The sequence below is a fragment of the Aspergillus costaricaensis genome, assembly GCF_003184835.1.
Source record: "Aspergillus costaricaensis CBS 115574 unplaced genomic scaffold BO79scaffold_14, whole genome shotgun sequence".
In the NCBI taxonomy this organism is placed as follows: Eukaryota; Fungi; Ascomycota; class Eurotiomycetes; order Eurotiales; family Aspergillaceae; genus Aspergillus; species Aspergillus costaricensis.
The window spans coordinates 802,146-817,344 of record NW_020291814.1 but is presented as its reverse complement, the minus strand read 5'-3'; the positions used below and the strand labels follow the sequence as shown (position 1 = coordinate 817,344).

Below are 15,199 nucleotides of genomic sequence, written 5' to 3'. Positions count from 1 at the left end.
CCTGACGGTCAAGGGTTTGCTGATCCTGGTCCCGTCCACAAGACAGAGCAATGCCGCCAGGGTCCTTCGCTCTAAGCTGTCGATGAAAGGGTGATTGTCCCAGAGGTTCACTCAATGTTTACACTGATTTCTGACTGTTATTGAATGCCAATCTCCAGGTAACCTGACATCTATGTGTATAGGTGATATTCAGCTGACATCGAGCTCATACTGGTTCATATTTAGGTCACATCCCCTTCATTCTCGCTTCAAAAGCTACACTGCCATATCACTCATCACAAACCCACTATGACTCGTAACATCTCCCTCTTCAAGCATAAAATTTGACGTGCCCGTGTAGTATGCCCTCCCCTCCACGCGCACCACCACCGCATCCTTGGCCGGAGCATTTCCACCCTCCACCCGCAATCCCGTCTGTACAATCTCAGCCTCAAACGCACCCGTCTGAAAGCGATTGGAGACAATCGAATTGTAAGCCCACCGCTGACCAACCGATCTCTCTCCCTTGGCATGCGCTAGCGCCATGCGAGCCGTGACACATGAACCTGTCGGCGACCGATCGATCTGGTTATCAGCGAAGAAGCACAGTCCGGTCTCGGCTCCACTTTCACTGTCTGGCTTGTATCCGACATTCGTGTCCACCAGCATGATGGAGTATAGGTACGATAGTCTCCCGTCTTCTGGATGCTGGCAGGCAGCCAGAATATCAGGATGGGTTTCAAAGTGCGCTTTTAGTCTTTTCATCACCTGTGATAGTGAATCAAGATCGACCTTTCTCAGTCCCGTGGATGCGAATCCCAGCTCGTGCATTTTAATCAACGCGTAGAATGCCCCTCCATAGCTGACATCAAGGGTGATGCTCTCACGCCCTTCAAGCTCGGTCCATCGAATCTCAGGTGGAATGGAAATAGTAAGATTGGTCGCAGCAGCATAACCTGGTGTGGACAGGAACGAGACCGCCCGCGACGGATCGGACTTGATCCCATCGGCCGTGTCCTTGATAGGGACGGTGATACGAACCAATCCGCACGGCGCATGCAAGTTAACGACAACTGTTTGCGACGCAGCGTCTACTACCAACTCATTTCGCTTCGAAAAAACAGCCACATCATGCGTATCGACAAGAAATCGGCCCAGTGCGATGGTTGCGTGGCCACACATGGTGGAGAAGCCACCGTTGTGGGTGAAGAGAACACCGATGTGAGCTTCACCGGATTCGACCAGTTCAGTGGTTGGTCGGAGAATGGCACCGTACATGTCGTAGTGGCCACGAGGCTCGAGCATAATTCGCTTGCGGAGGTGGTCATATTGATCCCGGGCTTGGTCGCGCTGGGAGAGCAGTGTCCCGCTGAGGGGAGGAAACCCCGCGTAGACGATACGGGTGGGCTCTCCGGTTGTGTGCATGTCAATGCATTTGATGACTTCGCCGCTAGGGGCGGACTCTAGAGTGTGGGCTAAATCCATAGTGGAGTGTAAGGCCAACTTGTGAGGAATAGGACCACTGCAACTGGAGGGATACATGGGCAATAAGTAATGATTGGCTTCGGCTGGCATCCCGAGACTGTCGTGGGGTGGGGATGCGGCCCGGTTCACAGGCGCCGCTTAGCCGGTTATCAGGCTTTGCTGGTACAAAACACGCTTTGTGCATGCTGTCTTGCTCAGAGTCTGTGGACATGACGCTCATTGGAAAATCCTATTTCGTTCTATTATATAGTTCATGAAAGATCCTTGAACATCGAACATGGCGAACGCGCTAGTCTACAGTCCCTTCTCAACCGCATCAGCCATCTCCCCCAAGGTATCAAACCGCCAGTCATAGACGGTCTCCGACAGATTCCCCATTGTTGCCCCTGGCCGCTCAATCCACGCGGACTTCAACCCCATCTTGCGTGCCGGGTGGTGGTCATGGAACTGGCTTTGCGCCGTCTGCAGTACCTGCGCCGGCTCAATGTCGAACTGCTCCTTGACTGCCTTGAGCAGATATTCAAAGTTTCGGAGATCCGGCTTGTAAGAGCCCACATCTTGTGCAGTGATGATGAGATCAAAGGGAAATCCCTGCAAGCTGCCAGCATTGGTTTTGGCAAAGGAAGCGCGATCGACGTTGGACAGCACCACCAGCTTGTACCTCTGGGCCAGTCGCTTTAACGCGTCGACGGTGTCCGGGAAGGCGGGCCAGTTGCCGATGGATTCTCCAAACTGGCGGCTTTCCTCTTCTGACGGTTGAGGCAGCCCGAGGCGCTCGGTCCACTGAGGATGGATGGTGGCGAGGAGTTGCGAGTACGGCATGTCGGGGGTCTGTGCTTGTTGCGCGCGCTCCAAGTCATGGTAGACAGTGAGGAGGTGTTCGCGGGTGAAGTGGGCGTTGGCTTTGTCGAGACTGGGTTGGAAGGCGGCCAGGATGCCACCTTCCCAGTCGACTAGAGTGCCATAGACATCGAAGCTGAGGAGACGGTAGTTGGAGAGTTGCGACATGTTTGAAAACTTGAATGTTGATGGTGAAAGACGAATAATGTGACTTTGGACAGAGAGTTGGTGGAATTCAGTACTAATTTATACTCTGAAGAAATCACCAGGCGGGGTTGGAACGGGTGATGGATGTCCCTCCAGCCGGTCGCCTTTCTTATCAGCCAAAAGGTCGGGGACCCTTTCCGGCAACAGGATCCGCTCCGGTCGGAGCCATGGCATTTTCTGAGGAAATCCCTTCTTCGAGAGACTTTTGGCTTTTTCTTACTGCACCACCAGAAACTGGAAGAATTCCATTGCACCCACTCCGGGTACCTTCACCCGAGTGGGTCAGGTGGCTGTCGCCGACCGAATGATTGATGCCTCAGGCATCACAGACGAAGCTAGGGTTCAGATGTTGTTGAGAGGGGCGTGGTGCATGGTCAGCATGCCAGCAAGATCTTACGAAATCAAATATTCTTCACCATCCAGGACGGGTAATGGTCAACTGGACGCCCCTGGCAGGCAGTCTCAACGCACCGAGCTAAGCTGCCCAGGTAGAACTTCCGCCCCGTGAGTCCAGGGCCATAATGGGCGTATTTCCCAGAGTTTGTCATGATTGCATTGAGCGACCGTGGAATAATGGGTTCTGCAATCATGCACCAGCAGGTATCAGTGGTAAATCGCACACCAAACCTCTCCAGCTCCTGAATAAGCCCGGCTTGATCAGCCAAGCCGTATGTCGCACGACTACAGGTTACCATCACCGCCACCCCTTCGCATTTCGTACGCCCCTGGCATAGAGTAGCCAATCGTCGAATTTCTCTCAGTGAGAAGTGTGGGTTACCAAGAGAAATAAGATCCACGGCTTGGGCGTGTGATGCAGTGTTCAGTGTGTCCCAACAGGGTATCAGGTCCTCCATCTTCACAGCAAGACAAGGTGGGTGGGTTCCAGGTCGGATGGTGGCTTCTATGGTCTTTGCCTCTGGTGTAATACCAACCATGTGGAACATCGGGGCACTTGACACCGTCGCAAATGCGGCCCCAAACGCCTTGAGGTCATCCCGATTCGGGGCCAAGGATTCAAGGCCCACGATCACCGGGATCTGATTGGTTGCCAGGGTCCCTACGTGATACCCGAGGACAGGATAGAAGGAGTCATCGACATGCAAGTTCGCGGTGTCTAGTAACCGAACAATCAGTGTAGCTTGGCGGTTCGTATCAATATGCGGTCCTCCTTTAGGGGCGCGGCCAGTGAGAGCAATGGCGATATCGAGAAAGTCGGGATATTTCATAGTACGCGCCCCAAGCACACTGTTGGCATATACCACGGCATTCGATTCTGCCCAAGCAATTTGATCTCCGAGTTTAGGGGCGCTGTCCAGCTGGTAGGGGCTGCATGTAAAAGTTGGCCGGGCACCCATGTCAATATACGCTTTGGCCAACCGGTCGGCCGCTTCCCCAAACGCCATATTTACGCCTTGGGCGCGCCATCGCTTTTGGTCGACAGAGATAGAGTTCAGGGTGGTCGGAACAAGGACCTGACCTCCCAGATCGCGCAGCCTCTCTGCAAACATTAGCGATCCAGGTCCGGTATAGATACAGCCATCGACATGAACCTGGGTGACCGGGATCAGTTCGCGAGCCTCTAATAACTCGGACATTCGCAGAACAATCCGCATGGCCACGCGAGCAGCTTCTCCATATTCTCCCTGAATCAACGCTCTATCCACATCGGACAGTTGCACATTTGTGGTCAGCACCAATGGTGTTGGTGTTTTGGAGTGGCAGTCAAGCCGTTCATGCAATGTCCCGGGTAACTCCTTGTCGAAGATGTAACCATCACCGACCGTGATGTAAGTGTCATGCAGTTCCAGCACCCGTTGAAAGTCGTCTGCATCCAGTTTTATCACTGGAATTGCCCTGCCGAACATCTCATCCGCGACCATTACCCCCAAGGTGAGGATATCCTCGCGGCGCTCAAAGAGTATTGCCTTAGGTCCATGGTTGTTAAGTAGGAGTTCAAGCATCACCCCACTGCCCGAGCAGGACCCACGACCACCTGGAATGGCAAGGATGCGACCTTCCAAAGAGTGACCATTCAAGGGGTGGTGTTGGTCAATCACCCGGCCTGTTTGGGGGTCGACGCCACCCCAGAAACTCAACTCCACGTGGCTGGCAATCAGCCTTCCAGAAGCCGTTCCTTTCACGTGGGCGACTCCATGGCAGAGGGGCGTAGGGGACATGCTTGTAAGAAGAGGTGTCATTTCAAGATCGTACCGCAGAAGTCATTTATTTGGTCGGACGATGTTTTTTGAGTAACAACGAGGACCATGCCAATGACGAGGATGGCCAAAGCTGGGGGAATCTCTGGTTCGGTGATTCGGCAAAGGAGGCCGCGATAGCAGCCTCAGGCTATAGATAACCAGTTACCCGCTCGGGAAAGTCATCCGAGGATTAGTCAATCAACCAACCATCATCATCTAGATATTCTCGTGTTTCACAGTGCAATGTCTACCTTAATTACGTTGAGGTAAAGTATATGGAGAGTGGCAATAAGGTTGGTACAGGACAATGACAAAAATGATATCACGTACCTCCTATGTGGTCTCGGCTGATAGCCATGATGATTTATACGCGAGAGAGAGGCTGCAAGCTGCGGACTGAATTTATTTTCCGCGATCATCGCCTTCCAAGCAAGCAGGTTTTACCTAATAAATAGAGTGGCGTGACCTCATTCTGGACAGAATGCGGATATAAATTAGCATGTGCATCTGGCGTCTTTTCAAGGTTACTCTTCCCACCAAGCTGCCCTGTCCTGCAGTCATTCGCTAATCATCGAGAGCATTACAATGGTGGAGCTTCTCCAGCCAGTCATCCTCGGGGATGGGATTCAGTTGCGCAATCGTATTTGCATGGGGTCCATGACGCGAAATCGATGCACCGATGGAAATAAGCCGACCCAGGCGAACATCAAACATTACACCGACCGAGCGCGGGACGGCGCCGGGCTTATCGTCGCAGAGGGCACCTTTATCAGCTTGAATGGTGCCGAATGGCCCCATGCGCCTGTGATGTACAACCAAGTCCACGCAGATGCTTGGGCCAAGGTAACAAGCGAGGTGCACAAGGTTGAGGGAAAGATTCTCTTCCAGCCATGGCATCCAGGTGAGTCCTGCCAATTCATGTTTTCGTTGTCCTGGTATGAGAGTGAGGTTCCTGACTGTAGAGTATATATGACATATAGGACGCATCCAGAATGATAATATGCCGATGTTGAAAGAATCAGGATATCCAGTCTATGCACCATCCAAGGTACCTGCCAAGGGCGGAAAATATCGTACATTGGAGGGACTTCCAGGCCATACCCCCAACATCACCGAAATCGATGACCCGAGGGTCATTATTGAACAATATCGACACTCTGTCAGCTTGGCCAAGTCTGCTGAATTTGATGGAATTGAGCTACTAGCACAAGGGTAAGTACGCAAGAAAGGCGACCCTTCGTGGATACGGCCATCGAAACTGACACTGCGGCTGCCTAGCGGGTATCTTCTACACAACTTCCTGTGCTCGTAAGCGATATCCCTCCACATAATGCATGCTTCACGAGCTTATCTGGTATCTAGGCACTCGAATACACGCAGAGACAAATACGGTGGTTCTGTCGAGAATCGCTGCCGTTTCCCGCTAGAAGTCCTCGACGCCATCATCGAGGTCTGGGGATCTCGAGCAGTTGGGATCAAGATCTGCCCTACAGATGACTATAATGACACCATGATCTCATATGAAGAAATGAAAGAGACTTACACATACTTCATCAAGGAGCTAATGTGTCGTAGCCTCGCTTTTATCAACTTATCGCGTCGAGGTTGTGATGTGGGGCGCGAAACCGATGACTATTTCAGGTCCCAACCCAGGCCCCATGGGAAAGAATTGCCTCCAAAGTGCGAGCCTCTGACGGACTTTGGCGCTCTCATCAAGTATCCTGGAAGTCGCACTATGCTCATGGTGAACCACGAGTACACGTTAGAGGAGGCAAGAAATTTAATTCAAAGAGAGAAGATTGACCTCGTGACATTTGCACGGCCATTTATCTACAATCCGGTGGGTTTGACAAAAGCTTTCGTGAGCTTTGGCACTAGCTGACATGGAGCAATACAGGACCTCATAAGCCGGATTATAAAAGGTGCTCCTCTTGCCTCGAACACTCGCGGTGGTAAAGTGAACTATGGACCATTCCAGGATCCCAATGAGAATTACAATGATTGGCCGTCATTTGGAAGGGAGGGTGAGGCTATTGCCGGTTAGACAACCTGCTCCCAGTTCACGGAGGTGCGTCGGAGAACGGTGATTAAAATCATCGCATGCTACGACTACCTTGATAACAGCCAAGGAGAAAGAAGGGACTTGTCTAAGACACAAATACCAGCACCTTCCCGATAGATGGTATTAATTTGCATTATCGGTAGAGTACTATATATTTCCCAACCGGTCATATCATTAGTAGTGATAACGACATATAAATATACATTGAATTGAATATAGCAAGAGGCTGAGATTGTAAAAGGAAGCGCCACCAATATAAAATGAGCGATCGGAAGAACATGATTTTCTTGGATCACATGCGAACAATTCCAGATAGGGTTCTGTCTAACTTCTAAAATGAAGCCGAGCAAGTAATAGTGTAGATGGATGCCTGTTTGGAACGGTTTGATTTTCCAGTCGGCGGGCCCGAGCACGCCGCTCCACTCGGATGTCTCAAACAGAGCCAATGGCCGATGGCATCCTTCCTTAGTGGTTCGATAGTTGGGAACGCGTGGCTTGATTTTAAATTTAGCATAATCTTGAAAGTGACACGAGTACAGCCTCCAATTTCCGGAGAAAAGCACAAGCGGAGAGTGCTTATATCTTCGCATCTGCCCAGTATCCTGCCATGGGGGTCAACGGTTTTTCCCCTTGCATCGCGCCCTTCTGACCCCTTTAGTCACTCGTTTGGTCGCCTATAGCATTCATTCATTCATTTAATCTTCAGTGCTTGTTCTCATTCTCTCCTTCAATTGAGCCAAATTCTACTCTGTGACTATGCGGTTTGTCATTCCCTTCATCACCCTCAGCTCCCTAGCTGCGGCCATCAGCATCACCGAGCCGGCCCTCAACTCAACCTACGCCGCCGGTTCCACCATCACCGTCAACTGGACCACGGTTGACACTGATCCCACCACCTTCAGCCTCTATCTCTGGAATTTCGTCTACTGGCCACCCTCCTATGTTCCCCTGGCGATTGACATTCCGACCTCCGACCTGTCATACCCCGTGCAAATCCCCTGCGACACCGATCCCGAGTGGGGCTACCAGATCAGCGGGATCAACGGCACCAACGTCTATATCATCTACGCGCAGTCCGAGAAATTCTTCGTCTCCGACGCGGCCAACGCGACCGACTGCGTTGACACTAGCGTCGCCGCACCAGGAGCGTCTGCTACGTCCACCTGCCCTGCAGCATCTACCGTTTATGTCACGGTGAGCCCTACCGCGTCCAGCTCTGCTTTGTTCCACCACAGTCATCACCATGATCATCATCTGCTTCATCACCACTCCTCCCATCTCCCGGCTCCTTCATCCACTCCTGCTCCTGCCTCCTCCAGATCTGTCAAGCCAGGAATCGTGCCTAAGACTATTGGTTGGTGCTCAGACTATTCCCACCCTGTGACCTTGAACAAGGTTCCCACGCCGACGGCAGCGTTGTATGAAACGGAAACGGCGTCTCAGGCCAGCACTCAGGATGTCAGCTTCGTAACGGCCACCACTACCATGAGTGTTGCTGGCAGTGCCGGGAGCGATGGATGTCCGTTCTCTTGAGGGGTGTGCTTTGAGTGCTTACCTGCTCCTTTTGTGATTGACCTCTCTGGTGTGAACCTCCCACTATGTAAGATTATACACAGTAACATAGTGCAACTTGACAGCCTGTGTACATTACACATTCCATATATACCGGCTTACATACTAGCCTGTTCTAGAGAAAATATTTTCAGTTTCTGGTAATCTTTCTCATTCCTAGAAGTCGTGCGCATCTCAACGGCCAGAATCCTCCCAAATTTGTCCCGTGGTAGTATAGGAATCCCCTTCCACACTAAACCACATTGACTGCCAACAAACAAACCCGACGTACGCTATGTGTATTTACAAATTACTCCTGCACACCCGCAATCATGACCTTAAACACATCCGAGCGTCCCGCCTTAACCAACTCAAATGCCTCCTCGGCCTTCTCGAACGGGAACCGGTTCGTTATCAACCGCTTCACATCAATCTTGCCCTTGGCGATCAGATCAATAGCCGCAGGGTAGCATCCGGTCAGATAACGGATCGATCCCTTGATGGTCAACCCACGCGTGCATACCGCCGTAATGGGGAACGTGATGTTCTCCTTGCCCATACCGGCCTGCACGAATGTAGCTCCCCGGCGGGCGGCATAGATACCCAACTGGACACACGGCTCAGCACCAGAGCACTCCAGCACCACGTCGGCGCCTTCTCCCAGTCCCAGCTCCTCCTTCAGCTGTGTGGCCACCCGCACCGCGTGCACCATGGGGTCTGTGCCTGGCTCGGCCCGCGAGGGCATGAACGTGTGATCGACGCCGTACGACTTGGCGACTTCCAGTCGGGATGGAACCACATCCACTCCGATGACGGTCTTTGCTCCAGCGGCCTTGGCCACGGCCTGGCAGAGTACGCCGATCGGACCACAGCCCAGAACCAAGACGGTTTGATGGGCTTGCAGGTTAGCTGTCTTGGTGATGGCCACGGCGACCGATACAGGCTCGACCATGGCTGCTTCCTCGAGAGTCATGTGGTCTGGCACCTTGTAGCAATAGTCGGCGGCGTTGACGTAGTATTTGGCCAGTGTGCCATCCCAAGGCGGGGTCGCCGCGAAGATGGTGTCGCCGCAGAGGTTATACGACCCACTGCGGCAGTAGTCGCAACGACGACAGGGTACGCCGGGTTCCATGGCGACGCGATCGCCCGGCTTGAGGTGTCGGACTTTGTAACCGACTTCGACAACTACGCCGGAGGATTCGTGGCCGAGGACCATGGGTCCAGTGAGGATGAAATCGCCGATGCGACCGCGTTGCCAGCTGAACTTATGTCAAAGACTCTGTCCATGATAGGGTACATGAGAGGATCCATACTAGTGAACCTGGGCGGTACGTTAACCTGGAACATTATAGACCACTAATTGTGAGAATAAAGGAGGGAAAAAAGTCATACATCACTTCCACAAATACCTGTCTGTGCCACATGGACAATCACATCGTGAGGGTCTTTGAGGATGGGTTTGGGCCGGTCTTCAATGACGACGTCTTTGATGTCTCGCAGGACAAATGAGGGGTTCTACCCCGCGCATCAGTTTGGCATATTATGACTGCAGAAATAGGCTCACCTCCATGGTGCTGATGGATCAGTTTCGATGATTTTGTAGTGATATTCTGTTTCCTTAAGGTGCGGCGAGCTTTGATGCTTTCTCTCCCAAACCAGTCGTTGATCTGGTGGGAGAGCACCATCTTCTACCCCTCTTCTCGTCATGTGCAATGATCGTTCAGGAGGAGATGTACTGAAACGGGTATGTTTGCCGGGGATTGTTGGCGTGCAGGCCCCTTGTAGATCACTCCTGCTTACGACTACCCTCTCTATATCCTTAGCCCTTTAGCCATTTCCCATCCTTATACCTACGGAGTATCTGCGACTACGCTGCGCTTTCTGCTTTAGCTTTTCGAGTACGTACGCATGCTTTGCAAATTGCGATTGAATACAATTATACGACAGTACCCCTTTCGACTGGTTCGCAAGGGGAAATCCCCGACTTATACTGTATCTATAGACTGGATTTCCCAAACAGGTGATCGCCCAACCTTCCCTATCGAGCATCTCTCTCGATTCCTACTCTTTCTCTCTTTAACTGGGTGCATTTTGGACATATTAACACTATAGCCTGTTTGACATGTCTTGTGTCATCCAATACCCAATCATCAATGTCATCGCGTCATATCCAAACAACCCAAACATCACATACAGCGTAGAAGCAACTGATAGATGTCAATTGTAGCCAGGAACCACAGTTACTCTTTGGTTGATAGATCAATCTGCACGCAGTCTCGGCGCCTTAGTAGGCACCAGCAGCCAGCTGATACCCGTAGCGCACAGTAGAGCCAATAACATGGGCTGCAGGGCCTTGACGCCGGTGTGGGAAGAGATGATGCCCGTCAATATGGGGAAGAGCGATCCTCCAATCTGCCCCAGCACGAATACGAATGCTGGATACATAAAGTTAACACGTTGCTTGTTGGATTACCATGGAATCCACGTACCAATCCCGGAGGAACGAATGTTAGCCGGAAAGATTTTAGATGCGACCGATATTCCCTGTGTGCGATGTTAGACGGTGAATGCTATTGTAGAATACAACAGAACTCACTGTTGCGAAGAAGGGCCCCGAGAAGAAGCCCAAAAGGCAAATAGCCATGGCCTCAACGCCAATATTTGGCACCCTATACTATGAGTCAACCTCTGAAGGTCTAGCGCAACACTGGATGAACAAACAGCCAGAACACCAACTCCAACCCGGCACACAGAGCAGCGTAGATGAATATCATGCGACGCTCTCCTAGACGATAAGTAGGTTCGGCTAGAAGTAGTCGACCAAGAAAAGCTCCGCCATAAAACCCCGTCGGGATATAACCCATCTGGTGCACATCACCATGCCGAACGCGAACAAGGTACTCGACAATCCATCCTAACCACTGTGAGTCTCTTTTTCACTCTACCGAAATGGGTTCACTTACCACCAGCCGTGATGGCCGCTCCCAGGAAAAAGAAAAAATAGAGACTTGTCAACCAGACAGCTGGTACACGAAGTGTATCCTTAATCTCCCTTACGGCACGGGTACCGCGACTGTTCTGACCCGAAGCCCGCGGGTCGTCGCTTTGAACGGCTTCTGAGGAATGATGGACGGACATGCTATCGCGGAAGGCTATCAATACCAGGATCAGGTTGATTAACCCCAAACCAAGTGGAAAGACATAGAAGAGATTCCACTGTGACTGCCTATTAGCAGACGCCACAGCGGTAGCCACCAATGGCCCGACGAGACACCCAGCCATGTACATGGCATGGATAAAGCCGAGCCATCGGTGGGCGGCCTTGACCGCAGCGACATATGTATTGGCATGGGTGTCATTGAATGCTTGTCCTAGACTAGCTAGGAAGAAAGTTATAGCATACAATGGGAACGGCGGAAGCCAGGCACGCAGGACATGGGCCAGCACCTGAAGTCCAGCCCCCAGAGCGAGCATAGAACCTAATCCAAGGTATTGGCAGGCGGTGCTATTGGTTAGAGCGGCCACCAACCAGCCCACGAGAGTTGTAACATAACTAGCAAAACTATCATTAACCGTAGGTAGGTGGGTTTCTGCTTCGGGCGAACCTACACGATAATTACCAGACCGGTACTAACGTGATACGTCTCGAGCACGTAGGGAAGCAAGGAGCCTAAACTGCCGTCGTTGACACCAGCGACGAAAAAGGAGAAGCCCGATGCGATGAGCTTCAGGTAAGGGACTTTAGCCTCGGTAACGGAAGAATCATTGTGTGGTTCTTCTGCCACCATCGAGATTGGCCGCTCTCCTGGCTCGGTGAGCGAGATGGATTCACACGCAGTGGTGGATGCCATTGAGAACGATTGATATGTGATGCTATATGGACGTATATTGGGTCTCCCTCCGACTTATACTGTCAGACTTGAGTTCTTTGTTGTGCGAACCCCGATGCCCTAATAGAGGAGAGGCTGTTACTCCGTTTCTCCGCTTCGCGGGGAGGCGGGGAGTGGGGAATCTTGCCAAAACAGGCAATACTGGCAGCCGTCACGGGTCCTCCCCGGTGCTCTTAGCCGGGGTTGCTGGGGAGAACATTTCCTACGGTCGCGTTTTGGCACCATGACTCTTGAATTAGAGATGTGTTGCTGTGTGTCTATATACACATTAATTAATCGATAGAACTCAATGGAACGCAATTGTGCTGCCAGATTGGCGCTCTAGAGGTATCAGCAGGGAGCATCATACTGTACTATCGCTGCATATTGATAACTAGTAATGAAGCCCGGCATTTATCTCTGTTTATTTCAGTGGGATCATTAATCTGCATTCTATTCATTGACAGATCGATTCCCTCTCTAGTTATCGCCTACAGCTTTGCTTACGTGGACGTTGACGTTGAGAGAGGCCCATGCGTCGCACAGTCTTTATGCCCCAGGTACCAATTCTCTGGGAACTCCACCGGCAATCAATTCAGGCGCGCCGATGCCAAAGGCTCAGAGAATTATGGTAAAACGGTTGCTGATTCTCGTAGCCATAATATGAACAGCTTGGTCTGGACAAGATGAGGGCACTCTACCTGAAGATTCAAGGTTACTCTGAGAGACTCCTCCCTTCAGGCAAGCCCCATTTTTCTTGCTGAGATCACATCAAAGCTCGGCTTTGCCATCCATGTCATCGGACTGTCCAATCCTGCGATGAATAACAGCCGCAACTTCATCACTGTTCTCCTCTAGGAACACCATATGACCATTACCATGGATGTCAATATCTGACAACTGCAAGTGTTCAGCCTGTACTCCGGCCTGTTGCAAGAACCTCACCGTGCACCAATCATACTGCGCATGGTATGATGCTTCCGTCGTCACTAAGAGCACGGGAATCTTGCTCAGGTTCACCAGTTGCCTCGCAGGGGGGTCGTCTGCCTGAATGATGCAGTCTGCTAGGATTGACGAGTTGGACGGCAAGATGGTGGTGGAGAAATCTGTGCTCGGGTCCGACACCGGCGGCGAGTATGCAATGGGGATGTCTGTCAGCCCGTATGACCGGGCAGTTGTATTTCCAAACATTGCGTTGCTGAACGGTGGACCACCAGGCTCGATGGAGACAATCGAGTGCACCAGATTGGACCGTTGGTCGGCTAGTAGCCATGCCATGATTCCGCCTTGCGAATGAGCCATCAAAATAACTGGCCGGCCAATTCGATCCAGCAGGGCGGCGCCCGCGTCGCGCATGGCAGTTTGCTGCAGCACATTATCACTGACAAATGGCACAGCACCGGCGTAGTAGGAGTCAAATATGGGATCACGCATGACCCCAGTCCCAGGCCACTGGGTGTGCAGGGAAGCTTGTGGCCATAGCCCATACCGTTCAGGCGCGGTGAAGTATCGTTGCAGGTGTTCGGCCGAGTACGTCTCCAGTGGACCGTTGAAGATTTGCCAGGGACTGCGGCCACGGAACGGCTGATCGAACAGGTAGCATTCGTAGCCCTTATCAAGGAAGTACGATGCCCATCCTGGCTGGCCGTCTGGCTTGTTCAACCAGTTCTGTCCATGCTCTGTTAGTGCCATCCCGCCAACTGAGTCTGGGCTGACCTACTGTCGCTGTCTGGGCCTGGCCATGTATAAAAACAATCGGATATGGCTGAGTCACTTGTACTGGGGTCAATTTCTCGACATAGATCTGATTAGTGTATACATGCTCGCCATTCTCAGTGACCGAGTAGTTTCCCCCAACGTAGAAATAAGTTCTTTGGTGGATGCTATCGCCACTAGCGGGAGAGAACAGAGCCAGGAGGTATAGACCGAGCCGAGTGAGCATCGTGCGAAACAGAAGTTCAACTGATAGGAAGAAAGTTGAATTCATGAATGAAGGTTGGAATGTGTCGGGACAAGCTCGGGATTGCCGTGGCAACCTTCCTGCATGTCATCTGCACCTGCTGCGGACGTATCACATACGTGGTGGCAGAAGGGTTGCACGTCACCCCGAATAAAAACTCTCGACAACCAATTGTTGTCCTGTCAGTTCATGGCTTATAAGTGTCCCGAAGAAGAGGAGGCATTCTTAGTGAGCCGTGGGATACGGTGGGAGTTACTTGTCTTGGCAATACGCCGGCATATTAGTCGGTCTATACTGCGCTCGAGCTCCCGATATTATATATTCGTAAACATGGTTTATACGAATATTTCATACTATATGTGTACATACATATATGCAGTTCACGAATGGACAAGTATCTACGATCATGATATCCATACTCATGGGGGCTTGACTTCCCTGACCTAGCACTGAAAGAGACAGTATCGTGTGCGTTAGCTCAAGGATGGAATTGCAGTCATCAGGACGCGAGCTACTCGGAGTTGCATGACCGGTTGCAGATGGGCCTAAAAAACCTCCCACTTGGTGGCAGGCTATTGGTGTAACCAACGAAGAGGACCTCAGCTAGATACCCTGTGGCTGCGCTAAGCAAACCCTACTTCATATGGTGAGACCGAAGCAAGAGGTCACTATTACCACCGAGGGCCATTTTCAGCATACAGCCAAGCATATTAGATGTTCGACACCCTAGTGATTGATCTCTTTATTGCCTAGACCCTCGATGACGGCTGGGGCCGATCGTTAGGCGTGTCGATCTGAAGGACGGAGGTCTGACAGGACCCCTATTATGACGGGCTCGTCAATATTGCTCATTTCCCTGGGGCAAGCCCGGACCCAATAGACCTTTGGCTTTGGCTCCAGTTCAGTTGGTCTTACATATGAACTACTCCATAAAGGTAGTTTTCTTTTCCTTCTTTCGTCAGTAAAGCTTGTCAGCCTTGTTTCACCCTTAGCCCCTTGGCCATTAACACTAGATCATCCTCGTGCTGCAGCCATTGGCTAGGTAAAT

The 15,199-nt window shown here is 51.6% G+C and overlaps 8 protein-coding genes across 8 annotated transcripts; 2 read left to right on the top strand and 6 right to left on the bottom strand.

Annotated features, from left to right (window-relative positions):
• Positions 1-213: 213 nt before the first annotated feature.
• On the bottom strand, positions 214-1,471 carry BO79DRAFT_208916 (putative proline racemase). Its single transcript, XM_025682490.1, has one exon. It carries the CDS (start codon positions 1,462-1,464, stop codon positions 256-258), a length of 1,209 nt encoding a protein of 402 aa, XP_025540200.1. The 5' UTR covers positions 1,465-1,471; the 3' UTR covers positions 214-255.
• A 193-nt stretch (positions 1,472-1,664) lies between these two features.
• BO79DRAFT_208915 (putative haloalkanoic acid dehalogenase) lies at positions 1,665-2,535 on the bottom strand. Its single transcript, XM_025682489.1, has one exon. It carries the CDS (start codon positions 2,470-2,472, stop codon positions 1,759-1,761), a length of 714 nt encoding a protein of 237 aa, XP_025540199.1. The 5' UTR covers positions 2,473-2,535; the 3' UTR covers positions 1,665-1,758.
• Positions 2,536-2,912: 377 nt separating this feature from the next.
• BO79DRAFT_287297 (DUF521 domain protein) lies at positions 2,913-4,688 on the bottom strand (the record flags this gene model as incomplete). Its single annotated transcript, XM_025688566.1, has 1 exon — positions 2,913-4,688. One exon carries the CDS (start codon positions 4,686-4,688, stop codon positions 2,913-2,915), a length of 1,776 nt encoding a protein of 591 aa, XP_025540198.1.
• Positions 4,689-5,294: 606 nt separating this feature from the next.
• On the top strand, positions 5,295-6,591 carry BO79DRAFT_146583 (flavoprotein NADH-dependent oxidoreductase; the record flags this gene model as incomplete). The annotated part of the gene is made up of 4 exons (XM_025678468.1): positions 5,295-5,610; positions 5,690-5,921; positions 5,988-6,017; positions 6,072-6,591. The coding sequence occupies 4 exons, from the start codon at positions 5,295-5,297 to the stop codon at positions 6,589-6,591; spliced, it is 1,098 nt and encodes a 365-aa protein (XP_025540197.1).
• Positions 6,592-7,389: 798 nt separating this feature from the next.
• Positions 7,390-8,474, top strand: BO79DRAFT_208914 (GPI anchored serine-threonine rich family protein). Its single transcript, XM_025682488.1, has one exon. The coding sequence runs from the start codon at positions 7,528-7,530 to the stop codon at positions 8,302-8,304; it is 777 nt and encodes a 258-aa protein (XP_025540196.1). The 5' UTR covers positions 7,390-7,527; the 3' UTR covers positions 8,305-8,474.
• Positions 8,475-8,492: 18 nt separating this feature from the next.
• BO79DRAFT_245187 (NAD(P)-dependent alcohol dehydrogenase) lies at positions 8,493-9,935 on the bottom strand. Its single transcript, XM_025685453.1, has 4 exons — positions 9,887-9,935; positions 9,715-9,837; positions 9,620-9,660; positions 8,493-9,581 (listed from the first exon to the last, which is right to left on the bottom strand). The coding sequence occupies exons 1-4, from the start codon at positions 9,890-9,892 to the stop codon at positions 8,633-8,635; spliced, it is 1,119 nt and encodes a 372-aa protein (XP_025540195.1). The 5' UTR covers positions 9,893-9,935; the 3' UTR covers positions 8,493-8,632.
• A 414-nt stretch (positions 9,936-10,349) lies between these two features.
• Positions 10,350-12,227, bottom strand: BO79DRAFT_287293 (putative MFS transporter). The gene is made up of 6 exons (XM_025688565.1): positions 11,932-12,227; positions 11,286-11,875; positions 11,044-11,236; positions 10,919-10,991; positions 10,812-10,866; positions 10,350-10,757 (listed from the first exon to the last, which is right to left on the bottom strand). Exons 1-6 carry the CDS (start codon positions 12,171-12,173, stop codon positions 10,582-10,584), a joined length of 1,329 nt encoding a protein of 442 aa, XP_025540194.1. The 5' UTR covers positions 12,174-12,227; the 3' UTR covers positions 10,350-10,581.
• Positions 12,228-12,546: 319 nt separating this feature from the next.
• Positions 12,547-14,328, bottom strand: BO79DRAFT_208913 (alpha/beta hydrolase). Its single transcript, XM_025682487.1, has 2 exons — positions 13,912-14,328; positions 12,547-13,859 (listed from the first exon to the last, which is right to left on the bottom strand). Exons 1-2 carry the CDS (start codon positions 14,131-14,133, stop codon positions 12,963-12,965), a joined length of 1,119 nt encoding a protein of 372 aa, XP_025540193.1. The 5' UTR covers positions 14,134-14,328; the 3' UTR covers positions 12,547-12,962.
• Between the last annotated feature and the right edge of the window lie 871 nt (positions 14,329-15,199).

Bases quoted from the DNA above. Each gene is read 5' to 3' on its own strand.
- BO79DRAFT_245187 (XM_025685453.1), bottom strand. The intron at 9,661-9,714 runs GTATGACTTTTT...ATAATGTTCCAG, and splicing joins CAGGTATTTGTGGAAGTGAT to GTTAACGTACCGCCCAGGTT. The intron at 9,582-9,619 runs GTACCCTATCAT...ACATAAGTTCAG, and splicing joins ACTAGTATGGATCCTCTCAT to CTGGCAACGCGGTCGCATCG.
- BO79DRAFT_208914 (XM_025682488.1), top strand. From the start codon at position 7,528: ATGCGGTTTGTCATTCCCTTCATCACCCTCAGCTCCCTAGCTGCGGCC.
- BO79DRAFT_208916 (XM_025682490.1), bottom strand. From the start codon at position 1,464: ATGGATTTAGCCCACACTCTAGAGTCCGCCCCTAGCGGCGAAGTCATC.
- BO79DRAFT_208915 (XM_025682489.1), bottom strand. From the start codon at position 2,472: ATGTCGCAACTCTCCAACTACCGTCTCCTCAGCTTCGATGTCTATGGC.
- BO79DRAFT_287293 (XM_025688565.1), bottom strand. From the start codon at position 12,173: ATGGCATCCACCACTGCGTGTGAATCCATCTCGCTCACCGAGCCAGGA. The intron at 11,237-11,285 runs GTAAGTGAACCC...CACAGTGGTTAG, and splicing joins AGCGGCCATCACGGCTGGTG to GATGGATTGTCGAGTACCTT. The intron at 10,992-11,043 runs GTTTGTTCATCC...CTCATAGTATAG, and splicing joins TTGGAGTTGGTGTTCTGGCT to GGTGCCAAATATTGGCGTTG.
- BO79DRAFT_208913 (XM_025682487.1), bottom strand. From the start codon at position 14,133: ATGCTCACTCGGCTCGGTCTATACCTCCTGGCTCTGTTCTCTCCCGCT. The intron at 13,860-13,911 runs GTAGGTCAGCCC...GAGCATGGACAG, and splicing joins GCCAGGCCCAGACAGCGACA to AACTGGTTGAACAAGCCAGA.